The sequence below is a fragment of the Sceloporus occidentalis genome, unplaced genomic scaffold (genome assembly GCF_023333645.1).
Source record: "Sceloporus occidentalis isolate IW3139 unplaced genomic scaffold, rSceOcc1.0.p SCAF_5, whole genome shotgun sequence".
Classification (NCBI taxonomy): Eukaryota; Metazoa; Chordata; class Lepidosauria; order Squamata; family Phrynosomatidae; genus Sceloporus; species Sceloporus occidentalis.
Window position 1 is genome coordinate 146318350 of NW_028316985.1, and position 16777 is coordinate 146335126.

A 16777-nucleotide genomic window follows, 5' to 3' on the forward strand; every position below is an offset into this window, starting at 1 on the left:
GGGAGATTGAATTCTTCAAGCACTTTAAAGGGAGCAAATGAGCAGAGGGATGAAAAAGATGGGGAAATGAAGAATGTCATCACGGGAACTTATCCCATCACCCACAATATTAGAGGTCCTTTCACTTGCTGATCCTCTAATAATGTGATATATGCCATCCTCTGTCAACAAATGCCCTTCAACGCTTTGCATTGGGCAAACAGGCAAATCTCTACCAGAACATAAATGGATATAAATCAGACATCAGGAATTGAAATACACAAAATCCAGCTGCAGAACACTTTAGTCTTCTTCACCATTCCATCTCAGTTCTTAGAACAACACTGCTTCTACAACAACAACAACAACAACGGACAAAGGAAGATTGGAGAGAAAATAAGCAAAACTGGAATATAGCTCCTAACTCAGGTCCATTGACAGTGAGTTGAACAGAGAAAATGGTTTCCTTGCACACAACACACAACTCTAACACCCCAGATTCAAGAGGGCTTTCTCGGCTAGTTTATCACATCTCCCTTGTGGTTCCCAGCTATCATCACACTTTCCAATAACCCCTCCGCCAGGCATGTGGCTATCTACTCACACTTCGGCTTTAGGCAACATCTTTCTTCCTACCTTTGTCCCCCAAACAACCATAGTTAAAAATGAACTTGTCACTTCATCACCATAGCCCCACGTTTTACTTTTCAATTGCTATTCACACATACAATCAGCTCATTCATGGCTATAAAGATCTGTTCCTAGGCTTTTCACTCCATGCATCTGATGAAGTAGACTTAATTCTACAAAAGCATATGCTACCAACTTCTTTCTCTCAATCTCAGAGGCACGGGACAGACCATCCAAAAAGGATGGTCTCCCGGTGCCCACCTTTGGTCTGCTGGGAAGCCACAGCCTCCAGACCGCAGCACTTCCCCGCAGACCAAAAAGAACCCGCAAAAAGCAGGTTCTTCTTGCGGTGCCAATGGCGCACTCGTGACGTCACAATGATGCCGCAATGTGTGGACGCTAAGTGTCCATCACGTAATGATGGCAGCACCCATCTGTACAGGGCCCCACCATTTTGACATCCCTGTCACATGCGGGGCATCTAGAAGTGCTGCCCATGCACATGACGAGGGCGCCCTATCGCGCCTGTCTGGACTGGGCCAGAGGTGCTACAAAATCCCTTGGCATGGTGGAGGATTGTGAAAGACCACTGAGAAAAAAAAGAGAGGGAGGGAAGAGAAAAGTCTTGTATCACAATTGGAAGCTACAAACAAGCCTCAGATATTCATTTTTCAGAATTTAGGAAGCGCTATCTGCTGCTTCTATTTACAGGGGACCCCAATTCATTCCTTTTTAACTGCTGAGTGAAGGCCTTGAACAAGGAAGCACTACTGAAACTGCTCTTAAAGAGAGGAAGAGAACATGCTATAAGGTATTATGCCTCTGCTAAGGAAAGGTTTAAAGGAGGCTTCAGAGTCTCCTGGGATAGATAGCGTTGAAAAGCAAACCACACTGAGGATCCTGGGCCCTTGGGAGAAGGGGTGGCAGGATCATCTTTGCAAGAGGGATGAGACATTGCCATCACCTGGATAGACCTGGAAAAGGCATGTGGCTGGCTATTCAGCAGAGCGCCCGTCTGCAAAGAAAACCTTTCTCATGAACAAAGGTCTCACAAGGCAAGAGACGATATCATATGGGAGGAATGTCTCCCAATTTCGGGGGAAAAGAAAGTAGGGCCAATTTGAAAATGAACACTATTATATGAATGAAATGCACAGAAGAACACAGCGCCCACCCCAAAGCCAAAGTAGTGCATATGCAAAAGAAGTTATCATATGAGTACGTACCCTTCGTAGTCTAGAGTTCGAATTAGTATCCCTGCACATGCGCAGTGAGGGCAGAATCGGATTGTGACCTTTTTTCACTTCTGGTGGGGCTTGCCTCCAGTTCCTGTGGTTTTGCCTTGTTTCACATTATTTGTTCATTCATTACCCTTTATTTCACATTATTATGCAGTTCACATTACCCCTTATTTCATGTTATTTAGGCAATTCATGTTATTTAGTCATCCATTACTCTTTATTTTAAGTTATTTAGGCAAAGCACTTTATTTGTGCATTCATTACCCCTCATTTCAAGTTATTTAGGCAATTCACCAATTCAAAACCAGTCCAAAGGAGACTTGTACTTGGTTTGAGCATTGGACTATGACTCTAGAAGGCAGGGATGGAATCCCACTGGGTGGCCTGCTGCAAGTCACACTCTCTCAGCCTCCTCAGAAAATAGCAATGGCAAACCCCATTTGAACAAACCTGCCAAGAAAACCCAAAAAGTGGGGTGGGGGTCTCCAGATGGTTGTGTGTGTGTGTGTGTGTGTGTGTGTGTGAGAGAGAGAGAGAGAGAGAGAGAGAGAGACTGTATCTGTGCCTTTAAGTCTCCAGCAATGGGGGGAATAGGGGAGAGAAGGAGTCCCTCCCATTTGGGAGAGCTTTGCTGCAGCCAGGTTGTGGGGGGCCTGGGTCCTCTCTGCTTCTAACCTGGCCCATTGGGAATCTCATTGAAGGCAATGGCGCTGCCTTCTCACTATGAGTCAAAGGAGAAGGGGGAAAGGGGAGGGGAAGCTGTGCAGGAACCAGAGCTGGCGACTAAGGCTTACATCCACACTGGAGAAATAACCCAGTGTGGCACCACTTTAACTCTTTGTGGCTCAAGGCTATGGAATTCTGGGAGTTACTTAAGTGTGGATTGATGCGTGATTGTGTTCGGATTGCGTTTGGAATTGTTAGGAAGGACTGAATTAGGGGAATTTTAATTAGCTCAAATTTAGCCAAGAGGTGGCCCTAACAACACCACATGCCAGAATCGTGTCCCAGTAGTGTATACCAGAGGTTGCCAGCAAGCCCCAAGAGAAAGAGACGCTGATATCAACTAGGTCCAATTAAAAGGGTATTGTTTATTACAGCACAGAGAAAACCATACAGCAAAAGGGAAACATACACACACACACACACACACGTTCAATGCTACAGCAGGGGAGGGGTGAGTTCGGGAGATAGGTTTGAGAAAGAGAGGCACCACTAGGAAATACTACCTTAGAAGTCTTCTCCGGGAAGTCCTGATTAACCTTAGGTGGACAGTGAATCACAGCTGCAGGAGCGGGGTAAGAGGGCCGCAGGAGCTAAGAGCAAAGTTCAAACTGGCATGGACCAGTTTGCACCCAGGAACTAGCACAAGGTTAGTTCAGCTCAGTTCAGCTCAGCTCAGAGCTCAAAGCTCTGCTCTGCTCCGCTAAGTTGATTTCAGCTCAAAGCTCAGAGAGGGTCCAAAAACCCAGGGTTTATATAGGGAGAAACGTATCCAGAGGCTATGGGGGCTTGCTAGACAAAAGTGTTGATTTCTTGGGCTTGGTTAAGCCAAGAGCAAGCAATGTGTTACACAATGCACTCAGGTTTGGACACAATTTGGAAGGGCATCTGACTTGATTACTAAATTGTTAAGCTGATCACCGGCCCATTAAGTGAGAAGCCAAGTCTATTGTCTTACTTGGGCAAGCAGAGGCGATTCTGGTTTGGCGACTCCCAAACTTCCTATGGAAAATCTCCAATTCTAGCTTTTTCTAGGATTCTGCCTTTGCAGGGCAAGCTGTCTACGTGGTCTCTCCGCTTTTAGGTTAATGGCGGGTCTTCTATGTGGTCAGTCAGGGGTCATAGCACAGACCGCATGTACCCAAAATTTTATTAAATCCAAACTTGGTAACAGAATGTCAGTGAATGCGTCTGATAACCTTTCACGCAATAACATGAATAAGCATGATTGCATTCGGGATGACACTGGATTATACTTCCAATTTCAGTTATGTGATAATGACTATCATCTCTCTTGGCAAAGTGCCTGGAGCTGAATCCAAATTGGGGGCTCTGGGAACTATTTAAGCTTTAGTTCTTAAGAACAAGGATGCTGGAGACATTATTTACTACCAAGAGTGTTACTTCTTTCCAGCCCTTTTTTAAAATTCTGCTCCAATGAATTTTTGTTTGTCCCTGAAAATGAAACCGTGTTTGGTCTCACCTCTGGATTGCCATTGTCTCTATTACATGTTTTCTGGTTGGATTCTTTGTAATCTGAACCCTGGGATGCCTTAGCTCTGCCTTTTAATCACCATTTCCTGATTACTTGCTCTCTGATACAACATTGCTGGCTAGAACATTGTACAGTACTACTAAGTTTTTTTACTTGAAGCCAGTTGGTTTCCATTTGCCCTGGATTTCATCCAGGCTGAAATAGGGCATAAAGGTATGGAACTGCAGCAAGCAGGGAGCTGAATATGTGTCAGGATGACCTGAGAGCAGGATCAGCAAGAAAGGGGAAAAGTCTTATCTGTCAACAGCTTTCAAGCATATATTTGCAACCTCATAGGCTAAAACTGTCATCTTTACTAGTGCAAAACTGTATTTAGCTTCCTTCACTTGGAGGTTATTTCTCACTTGTGATGTCTAGAAAAAATGCGCACATTAATAATGTCAATGATATATTAACATTTGGAAAGCTCTAGAGCTAGGCAATGAAGAAAGAAGGCTGAGAAGATCTGAAGATGCCAGCCACAGATGCTGGTGAAATGTCAGGAAGAAACTCTGCTAAAACATGGCCACATAGCCCGAAAAACCCACAAAAAACTATGGATGCCGGCCATGAAAGCCTTCGACTTCACAACTATAGGAGATTTTCAATGGTTAATTTCCTGGACATTGAAAATCTCCCAGTTGCCACATGGCCAGAAGGAGGAGGTGCCAGCCTGCAAGATATGCCCCTCCATACCATCTTAACTAAGAAGTGAAACAGCAAAATGCAGGGCTATGACTAACATCTTCAATTTTTTTTCTCCTGTTTGGTTTGTAACACCTTGCCTGATGAAGAAGCCAGTGAAGCTTTGAAAGCTTGCAGTGTGCATATTATGCATTTTGGTTGGCCAATATCACTGTGAAGTCAAAGGCTTTCATGGCCGGCATCCATAGTTTTTTGTGGGTTTTTCGGGCTATGTGGCCAACTCTTCTAGAACATGGCCACATAGCCTGAAAAACCCCCAAAAAATGAAAGGTATCACTGTTTGGTGAATTTTTGACTGGATTTGCTAAATGGCCAACACGGATATCCCTGGATGCTTTCAAAGAACTATAGTTAATAATAAAACAGCCATATTGTATTTACTGTTGACTGCTGTAATTTAAGTCTGCTCCTGCTACTCACATTTCACATTGAAATACTGTTTTACAATGTAAAATATATACATCTTAAATGCTTCTTGCCTGCTCTTCTGCCTTCATCCTTATCCCTGCCCTGTGCCCTACCTGGTGTGCCTTTCATATGTGTGTGTGTGTTTAAATTCAATTTTGGAGTTATGTACAATGCTCTGACTTCTAGTTAATTCCTCCATACTAAACTCAATAATCTTTGTGATATTTAAGTTCTAAAGGAAAGCAGAGAAAGAGATTGATAAGAACCGTACCTTCGTAACAGGGTAAGAGCAATCAGCTTGATTGTCTTTCTCCTGTCATTCACTGAGATCCTGTGATGGAATTGATGGGATGGAAGATATCAGTTAAAATGTCAGGGAACAATATATCTGCTGTCAGGGAACCAAAAAGTAAATCTGTATAGGGAAAACACAATGGAAATTAGAGATGGGCAACTTGTGGCCTTCCAGAACCTATTGGAAGCATCTCCCATGGTCCCTTAGTTTTAGCTATGCTGACTTGGACTAACGGGAGCTTCATTCTAACAACATCCGGAGAGCCAGATGTCCTCCTTGAACTACAGTATTCACAATGTTTGAAATATTTGAAAGATGTTGAAGAAAGGTACAATGAATGAGTAATATGTATTCAGTGATGGCTTTGCCCTAGCAGAAAGTGACTATTCTCATGCAAAACAAGACACACTCCGCCCTCCTTATCCGTGGATTTTTTATCCATGGATTCAAGCATCCATGGCTTGAGAATATTCCCCAAAAGTATAAATTCCAATTAGCAAACCTTTATTTTTCATTTTATATAAAGGACACCATTTTACTATGTCATTGTATTTAATGGGACTTGAGCATCCACTGGTTTTATTATCCAAGGGGGGTATACCAAACCCCAGCGGATAACAAGGTCCCACTGTAACTACATTTCACTATTGTTGGGGGAAATATTTTGGAAGTTATTATTTGTGGTATGAAATTTAAATATTTGTAAACCAAAAATAAGTTATTATATGCACAACAAATAACAGAATGGCAGGGGTTGGACGGACTGGATGGCCCTTCCAGCTCTATGATTCTTTGATTCTATGAACTCTCTTTCTGGCTCAATAAGATACACCCCTCTTCTCTATGCAAATGTTACCTCACCAAGCCAATAATCACCTCCATCCTGGTGAAGTTAGTGTGTCTATGTCATTAATTCCTATGGGTTTAGATGTACCAACATCTATGTATGTTCTGGCTATTAACTTTGGTTTTGTCTGCTGTGAAACTTTCAACATGGCCATTTTGTTCACATTTTCATGCATCTGCTACAAAAAGAACTGCGGAGATACTGTTATGTGCAGCCTTCTTCTGTATCTGGTTGGGATATTTTTTAGAACTATCACTTTTTTCAGAGATGCTTACTTCCAAGTAAATTTGCATAAGATGATAGCTTTCCCCTTAATATCAAAACCAGTACACAGAAATAGTAATTATCTAAAGCCTACTAATTGTCCAGACTGAATCAATATCTGCTGGTGTTGGTGTCTTTAAGAACTCCATTTATACTCATCAATCCTTCTTGCTTGACCTTTGACCATATTTTCTAAAGGAGGAAGGATAATTGACATGCCTCTTGTGATCTTGGCAATTTAATATAGACAGTGAAAGTTCCTTCCTTTTCAAATAAGCTGTTCTTCCATTTTCAAATAATCCAGTTTCTAAATCCAGTATGGTTTTTCATGGATCAGCAAATTATTTATCTACACAAAGATGTTGCCTAGCATTCAATCAACTGCAGGAAAAGGAGACACAGCATGTAACCGATTTATCCGAAGATACCTTCTCTTTGGTCAAATATTAATCTTGTTTTCAGCCCTAAGCATGTTATTAAATTGGAAAGAAAGAAAAGCACACCTACCTTTAATAGTTCAGAAAGAAAGTTACATTCAGTTGGACTATGCTTGAGAGAAATGCACAGTAATTATGGTACTGTATTCTATAAAATTGGGTCACACCTTCCAATACTGTTTCACAATGTATTCTTAAAAGGTAATTTAATCACAATGATACTTTTGTGTTAATTCTAAATCGGCGTCTTGAGATATGCGCTGTAAGCATCAAATAAGCAAACTTTACCATTAATTACAGTGGGTTTTCTCATTACCTTCAGATTTCCTGTGAAGGGGTGCTGTGATATTGTTTTAACTGTATTGTGAGCATTTTAATCTTTTAAATTGGATTTTAGTATTGAATTTGTTTTAACTGTTGTAGTAACTTTAATTATTATAGCACAGTAATTTAATTCTATTTTAATATACTATTTTTGTATGTTTTTAACTGTGCGGTGTTTTCTAATGTTGTAAGCCGCCTTGGGAGAAGGGCAGGATATAAATAAATATAATAATAATTTTATTATTATATTTCTAGAAGTCACACGGAAAGAAACTCTAGGAAAGTCTCTCTGTGCTGCAGCAAGAGCAGACTCATTCACACTCAAGTACACTCGCGGGCATCATAAACAAATAATCATCATTCATGATTTATAATGACTGTTAAGAAGGCCATAAAACTGTCCTTGTAAACTGCTAAACAGAGCAAGTCAAACATCTTAACACAGGGCTGAGAACTGCCTCTGCTACAGAATAGGTTCTGCGGAAGATACTTTGGCCTCTCTCTAGCCTCAATACCTACAGAACTTCCTCCTCTGTCGCAGTTTCCAGTATACATAAAGAATGAATGGCCTCTGGATCGCAGCCTTCCATGTCCACAGATTCAAGTATCCCTGTCTTGAGGTCAATAGCGGGGTGACAGCATGAGTTAGGGACACCGCTGAAACCATGGCCTTTGGTATTTTATATAAGGGACACCATTTTACTATGCCTTTGTATTTAATGGGGCTTGAGCATCCGCTCATTTGGGCTGGCAGATCCAGGGAGCAGTGAAAGGCATGGCTGCCTGGACAGTCTCTCCCAGAGGTCGAAGGCACCCTTGCAGGGAGGCGCAGGGCTGGCAACCATATTTGAGCAACAGAACAGTAGACAGATGCAAAGAGATGTGGTTCCAATGGAAAAAATGGCATGAATAACAAGCCCAGAATGTGCAAGATGGCTTATTCACATCATCCTGCTATAGCATGCAGGGTTAAATCTTGGGTCTATTTGGATCGTAATTCTGGGTTAAGTGGGTTTTTTGCCCCCCCCCCCAAAAAAAAAACCACAAAAATCCTGAATCAAGTACATTTGCAATGCATGTGAACAACAAATATTCATCCTGGATTATTTTCACCATCTGAATAACCCCACCAGGGTTTGAATCCTGGCTTAGCCATGGAACCCCACTGGGTGACATTTGGCAAGTTGCACTCTCTCAGCCTCAGAAAATGGCAAGGGCAAAACTTCCTCTGTGGCAACTTGCCCAGAAAAAAACCCATATTAGGGTTGACATGAGTCAGAAACGACTGGAAGGCACACAACTACTCCTCCCCAAACACCTTCCTTCGGACGGGAAACAGGCTGTGTGTGGCATTTACCCGTTTCTGTTCAAAATGCTAGGATTCAAAGATCTCGCTGTGGAATCAATGCGCAGAGATCTTGTCGCCCCTTTGAGACTGACTGAAAGCAAGCAGTGGGCAGCATGGGCTTTGCTGGACGTCTTCAGTCCGCTTCCTCCTGGGACAGAAGGGCCCATGGAAGCTCAGGGTGCCACTTGCTTCCTTGCAGTGAGTCTCAAAGGGGCGACAAGAAGATCTGCCTACCTATCGTTGAAAATGCCGTGAGAGATTCAGGGTGAGAGGGGCCAGGCTCTGTGAGAAGAGAGGCTTCTCTTAAAATAGCAAAAGATAAAAGTAAAATGTCAATGTTGAGTAATAATAATGATTTATTTATTTATTTATGTAAGGCTTACAAAGCGTTCACCAGGCATTTCTTTCCCTGCCGCCTTCAGGCTTACAAACTAAAGACGCCTATACACATTTCACAGGTTGCATTTGAAGGAGACATTTTACACCCACGTAATATATATACATTTTGTAGGTATTTATATAGGTGTATATAGGTGTTTATGTGGATGTCTATACACGTCTCTATCCCTCATAATTGAAAACAGCCGCCTCTCTCTCTCTCTCTCTCTCTCTCTCTCTCTGTGGAAAGCCATTGTAGTTGGGTCTGAGGTACAACAACAACAACAACAACAACAACAGCCAGAAGAGCAACATGTCCATGAGGAAAGCGGGCTCCAGAGCAGTCCCTCGGCGCCGAGAGAGAGAGAGAGAGAGAGAGAGAGAGAGAGAGAGAGGAGTGGCTCCTCGGAGGAGGAGGAGGAGGATGAGCCTCGGAGGAGGATGGCCAACGGCGGGAGCTGGTCACAAACCGCCGCTTGTGGAGGACGGAGCGGGAGGGAAGAGGGCGCCGAAGGAGCCGAGGCTGGGCGATGAGGCGGAGGCTGGGCTGCAGCAGCGCCCTCACCGCCGTTTACCTCGGCGCCGTTTTGGTGGCTTTGTACACCGCCTGGAAGAGCGGGAAGGAAGGTGAGGAGGAGGAGGCAGAGCCGAGAGCGGGAGCTGGGCAAGGAAGGCGCCGCTGGCGTCGAGGGTCTCTCCTCGAGGGCTCTCTGGGCTCCTCGCTCGCGCCTTGGAGCCCAACTGCCTCGTCCCACCCAAGGCGCCTCATCGGAGGGGAGACGGGTCTCCTCCCCTCGCCCTCCTTGTGTGCCTTCTTTTTCCCCGACCCACGAGGCCCCGAAACGCACCGCAGAAATGGACCCAGTTTTCGAGACCGCTTTAAGAGGTCCTGGGAATTGTAGTTTGTATTGTGGCATCAAAGAGAGGAGGACTAAACGCCTCATGAGGCTGCACTCACTCACGATGATCATTTAAGTCCCAAACTAGATTGGAGACCGCTTTAGCTGCCCTTATGGCTGGGTGCTAGGGGGTCCTGGGAATTGTAGTTTGAGAGAGAGAGAGAGAGAGAGAGAAGGACTAAATGCCTCGCAGTCGCAAAACTACAGTTCCTTGCATTGACTAGCATTGGGAAGTTAAAAGAGGTCTCAAACTGGATTATTTTTCCAGGGTCCAGAGCACACTGCAGAAATTAACCCAGTTTGAGACCGCTTCAACTGCCCTGGCTCAATGCTAGGGCATCCTGAGAACTGTAGTTTTGTGAGCAGAGCCATCTTGTAGCACCTTTAAGGGCTTTATCACATGTGGAGAAAATTGGGGGTTTAAACAGACATTATCCAGCCATGTTTTCACAATCGTGGTGAAGATTTTCACACACATCGCGATCAATGATGGCTTATCCCAGGAATAACCAGCAACAAAACATGGACAGGAAAATAATAAATAAGGCATGACCTAAAAACACTCATAGAAATATCAGTTCAAGCTTCTGAGTCATGCCCAGAATGGAAGATGTTTTGACATTCCTCCTGGACAAAAGACTGAAATGGAGGACAGGTCCTGGAAAAGGAGGACCTCTCTTCAACCTGCGTCATCGTCCCCTCATTGTGGTATGCTTTCAAGTTGTTTCTGACTCATGGTGATCCTATTTGTGTATGGGGTTTTTCAGGTCAAGTTGCTTTGGAGGAGGCTTTGCCATTGGCCATCCTCTGAGGCTGAGAGAGTGTGACTTGCCTATGGTCATCCCAGTGGGTTTCCATGGCCAAGTGGGGATCCGAACCCTGAGTCTCAGTGCTCTGTGGCAGGACTCTCAATGTGGGACATGACAGTTAGGCTCCCACTTCTGGCCAACTGCCACCTCCTGTCTTTCTGTGGCTCCTGAGCCCCCTTCCAGCCCCAGTTAGGCTGAATTCTCATGGCAGAAACAATCCAGTGTGACACGCCATGGAACCTTGGTAGATAAAGTGGCATCAGACTGGATTACTTCTGCAATGTGGCTCCAGCCTTAGTTAGCTGGCATGCTTTGCTGGTCACACCAGGATGATTCTTCTGCACCTGAGGCACTTCCTTTGGTCTCTTCTTGAGCAAGCCACCGGACACCTTTTCTGCCTTTTGAGAGTTTGTGTTGGGTCAGAGTGACCAGACCCATTTTGAGCATGACTAAGAATCATGGAATCATAGAGTTGGAAGAGAGTCCAAGGACCATCCAGTTCAACTGCTTTCTGCCATGCAGGAACACAGAATCAAAGCACTCCTGACAGACGGCTATCCAGCCTCTGTTTAAAGACCTCCAAAGAAGGAGACTCCCCCACACTCCAAGGGAGTCTATGCCACTGTCAAACAGCTCTTACTCTCAGGAGGTTCCTCCTAGTGTTGAGGGGAAACCTTTTTTCCTGTACTTGAAATTCATCGCTCCATGTCCTAGTCTCTGGAGCAGCAGAAAACAAGCTTGCTCCATTCTGAATATGACACCCCTTCAAATACTTAAACAGGGCTATCATATCACCTCTTAACCTTCTCTTCTCCAGGCTAAACATCCCCAGCTCCCTAAGTCGTTTCTCATAGGGCATGGTTTCCAGACCCTTCCCTATTTTAGTCGCCCTCCTCTGGACACGCTCCTGTTTCTCAACATCCTTTTTCAATTGTGGTGCCCAAAACTGGACACAGTATTCCAGGTGAGGCTTGACCAAAGCAGAATAGAGTGACACTATTATTTCCCTTGATCTAGACACTATATTTCTGTTGATGGTGCCTGAAATTGCATTGGCTTTTTTGGCTGCTGCATCAAAAAAGTCAATGTGAAGCATGAATTTATACTTATATGAATGTTTTTAGTTTTGAGTTTGGAATGTCCTACATGTTGTGGCACCTTGTACTTCTTTGCGGTTAGGACATCTGGTTATCCTGTACAAATTGTGTGTATTGTGTTCCATCTTCAGTATGACATCCTTTCAAATATTTAAACAGGGGTATCATATCACCTCTTAACCTTCTCTTCTCCTGGCTAAACATACCCAGCTCCCCAGCTGCTCCTCATATGGCATGGTTTCTAGGCCTAGGCATGGCTTAAAAGTGGGCTACCTGCTCAAGGGAGGTCCCAGAGCGGGGAGAGCATTGGTTGAGAGGGTGAGGATCTTAATCTTCAAGTAGGACCCGGTGGGCATCAAAGTGGGGCAGAAGACGTTGGCAGTATGTTTTTAATTTAAGTAAGAAATTGTTTATTTATTTAAATAGGGTTATTGTGTGTATGCAAGCCAGTATGGTGTAGTGGTTTGAGTGTTGGATTATGATTCTGGAATCCCTGTTCCGCCCTGGAAACCCACTGCGTGACTCTGGGCATGTCACATTTCTCTCAGCCTCAGAGAATGGCAATGGCAAACCCCCTCTGAAGAAACATGCAAAGAAAATTCCCATAATAGGGTCACCATAAGTCAGAAAGGACTTGAAGTTACATAATACACACACACACACACATCATGTGTATAGTACACATGATGCACAAAATTCAGAGCTGTATGGTCATCCCAGAATGGACTATGAATTTTCCTCACTTAAACCTAAGACACAGAATTATCTAAAGAGAAACCTAGGTAGTTCCTGTAAGGACAGTGAATTCAAGTCAGAAGTTCGAGTGATGTCAATAGGACCTCTATTGTGAATTGTCCTATAGTGGGGTGTAAGGCAATAGCCCCTGAATGAATGGAAGCTTTGTGTGATTTCCTTGCTTGAAACAGCAAGATTGTTGTTACGCTCCCTCAAGTCAACTTCCCTGTTATAGGGTTCCCTTGGCAAGATTTATGCAGAGGAGGGCAACCATAATGGTAAAAGGTCTGAAAACCATGTCCTATGAGGAGTCACTTAGGGAGCTAGGTATGTTTAACCTGGAGAAGAGATGATTGTAGAGTGACATGATGTATAAATATCTGAAGGGTTGTCCAATGGAGGAAGAAGAAAATTTTATTTTGGCTGCTCCAGAGACTAGGACAAGGAACAATGGATTCAAGCTACAGGAAAAAAGATTCCAACTAAACATTAAGAAGAACTTTCTGACACTAAGAGCTGTTTCACAGTGGAATACACTTCTACAGAGAGTGGTGGAATCCAGTCCATACCTTCTTTTGGAGATTTTAAACAGAGGCTGGATGGCCATCTGTCCGGGTGCTTTGACTGCGTATTCCTGCATGGCAGGGGGTTGGATTGGATGGCCCTTAGGATCTCTTCCAATTCCATGATTCTGTGATTCTACATACTGCCACCACCTGCGTGAACCGAGTGATTCTCTTCCCTCCTGCCTTATAGGCCAGCAGAGCATGGAGGAGTTGATGAGGTATTTTGTCTTAAGCATCTATAAAAAAAATCCAACATTGTGCACTTAATCCTTAGAATATGTGAAGTGGTATGCATACTTACAGTAGTGTACCTTCAAGTAATTCCTGACGTATGGTGATCCTAATACGAACCTATAATGGGGTTTTCTTGGCAGGATACGTTAGAAGTGGGTGGTGCCGCTTTTTTCTGTGGCTGAGAGGGTATAACTTGCCAAGGGTCACCCAGTGGGTTTTTATGGCAAGTGGGAATTTGAACCTTGGCCTCCCAGTCCACTACTCAAACCACTATATTATGCTGATACTCAGGCAAAAAAAATATGACAACCAGCAATTCACATAGCTAACTTTGAAATATTTAAACATATTCTATAATATATTAGTTATTAAAAATACAAAATACGACACATTTTGCAAGAAATACTAGCTTCAGCCACTACTTTAGAAAAGAGTGCTGAAATGCTGGATATATAAACCACAGGAGAGAGCAGTTAGTATACACCCACCTTCTTTCTTTCAGTTAGTCTCAAAGGTGCTACAAAGTCCCTTTGCCTCTGTCGCCATGAGACAGTTAAACCTCACTGGTAACACTTGCTTGTTTTAACGCTTCCTTTACATCGAGACAATGTTTATTCATAAATTGAAACCTGGTATCAAGCTGCTATGCCAGCACAGAGGCCCAGAGGTTCTAGGAAGTTGTATACCACAAACTTTTCTGAGCTCTGTTAAGGCACTTCACTAACTCAGTGCAAACAGTAACTGCTGACACAGGGACATAGCCAAGGGGGGGGGTCTTGGGGTCCGGACCCCCCTTCCATTAGAAAAATGAGTGGTGCGTGCTGCTGCACCGCCGCACCCAAGCCCCATTATAATGATGGTACTTAGTCTGCCCCCCCCTTCCTAAAATCCTGGCTACGTCCCTGGCTGACAGACGGTACTTTCTTGAATTGGCTCTTACACATACGTGCATTTAGAATTAGTATGCTTATGTGAAATACTTCTCATGAACATCAGCAGAATTACAATTGAACAATTCTTACTGTTCAAACAGTTATTAAACTTATTCCTTGAAAGGTACTTAATATGTCACTTTGTGTGTGTACATCGTCTAAATACCATAAAAGCACCAGATCCCATCTGATCTTGGAAACTAAGCAGAGTCAGCTCTGATTAGTACTTGGTAGCCACTAACGACTACCAGGTGCTACAGGCTATATTTCACAAGAAGGAGCTGCAAACCAGTTCTGAGTATTCCTTGCATAAGAAAATCCTGTGAAATTCATGTGTTGTCATAAGCTGACAGGCAACTTTGCACATACCCACACATGTGTAAATATATAATGTGAGCAATATTTATGCATAAATATTTTTTTATATTTGCATAAATGCAAGTCTGTGTTTCTTGTTACATGCCTTCAAGTAAATTCCAATCTATGGTGACCCTATTCTAAGGTTTTCTTGGCAAGATTTATTGATTTTCCCATCCAAGTACTAACCAGGGATATTCCTATTTAGCTTCCAAGATCAGTTGGGAGCTGGTGCCTTTATGGTATTTACTTTGGAGTAAACCCGTTAAACTTCATGGAAGATTTTACTGGATTGTTGTGATGGGAAGAAAGGTTTCTGGACTTTCTTCCAAATGTACCTACCTGAACCCTGCATTTCCTTAAGAGCCTTTCTGAACAGACACCTTCCAGAAATATATGGGATATTATGGGTGAGTGGAATTTTCCCAAAATGGACTTAGATCTCCAATTAAGCTAATGGAAGAATAAGCAAGCTGAGGACATCCAGTTGTATTGGTCAATACAGCAATTCCAGTTAGCCCTAGCCATCATAGCCAGTAATGATGGGAGTAACACCTGGAACTCGCAGTAATCCCCAAACTGTGCCCTTTAACAGATTTTGGATTTCAGCTCCCAGAAGTCTCAGCTATGTTGGCCAATAATCTGGGATTCAGGGAGCTGAAGTCCAAAATCCCTTAAAGAGCACAGTTTGGGGGCCACTGAGGAGGGTCACAACTTGCCTCTCACTGAGCTAATACAAAGAACTTCATAAGAAGAAAATTTCCTATCCTTTCCTCTTTCCAGCAGCCCCCTATGCTTCACCCAACATTGTTCATCAAGACACCTGCCCTTTGGAGTTGTATTGGCTGTGTGTGTACGCTACTGGCTACATTGGGAAGAAAGGCTGGGAAATTTTCCATCACCAAATTTTATTTTGGTAGGTAGGTGGATGGATGGATAGATAGATAGATAGATAGATAGATAGATAGATAGATAGATAGATTTTCTGAATTAGTTTATTGACCATTTCAAACAGTTACAAGTGATAAAACAATACGTTATAAATACACTTAAAATTTTTAAAAAATACCATGTTACTAAAGTTACACTGAGCCAAACTAAAAATTTACCTTTAAACTAAACACTTTGCCTTTACCTTCAAACACTTTCCCCGCTTTCCACCTCTTTTTTTCCTTATGTTGGCATCCTTGGATGCAAAAGGAGCACAGTCTGGGTCATGCTTTGATTAAAACTACTTTAAAAGAATGAGTTTCTTTATCACAGACCAGTTATGCACACCAGAAACAGCCCAGATAATGCTCTCTACAGCTTGAATATAAATTACACTTGAGAAGATAATGTGCCAAGTCCTCCTAACTTGGGCACTATGTATATACAGCCTTTCTGTGAGAGGAATGCCCTGAAGTCTTCCCAGGAAAACCATTGTGCCCATCATCTCAAGCCAAAGATGAGTAAAAACAACACATTGATTCTTTCTCATCTCAGGAAACATACCTCTCTCCCTTGAATTGTGACTTGACTGTAACTATGATTGACACCCAAACCATAGACTAAATTTTTACTGGGTGGCATATTTTTTATTTTGGCTCACTGTAACTTTAATATCATGTGACATGGTAATGTTTTTATTGTAACTGTATGGTAGTATTTACAATTGTATTGTTTTATCACTTGTAACTGATATGGTCAGTAGACTAATTCAATAAAGTGATCTCTCTCTCTCTCTCTCTCTCTCTCATCTGTTACCTAAAATCCAAACTATATATTCTTGCTTTGCTCTGCTATACTTTCATAATGATGTTAGTATGTACATCGGCAATCTGTGACACAAGTCATTTGCCCTGCTGTCAAGTCATGCATAAGAGAGAGAGAGAGAGAGAGAGAGAGAGAGAGAGAGAGAGAGAGAGAGGCCTGGCCTGAAAGACTAAGAGCCCTCCTTCCGACCACCATCTTGAGGGGGAGAGAGGCCTGTTATGTTTTATTTTGACTTTGTATTGTACTGCCTGTTGTACACCGCTTTGATCTAATTTGGAAA

The 16777-nt window shown here is 43.1% G+C and overlaps 1 protein-coding gene across 4 annotated transcripts in view; it reads left to right on the forward strand.

Annotated features, from left to right (window-relative positions):
* Positions 1 to 9582: 9582 nt before the first annotated feature.
* The window catches only part of MGAT4D (MGAT4 family member D), a 59297-nt gene continuing 52102 nt past the window's right edge, over positions 9583 to 16777 (forward strand). For all 4 annotated transcript variants that reach the window (XM_089525762.1, XM_089525764.1, XM_089525765.1 and 1 more), the window contains exon 1: positions 9583 to 9740. In XM_089525762.1, the coding sequence (XP_089381888.1) occupies positions 9644 to 9740 (97 nt within the window). In that variant the 5' untranslated portion in view covers positions 9583 to 9643. The remainder of the gene's footprint in view (positions 9741 to 16777) is intronic.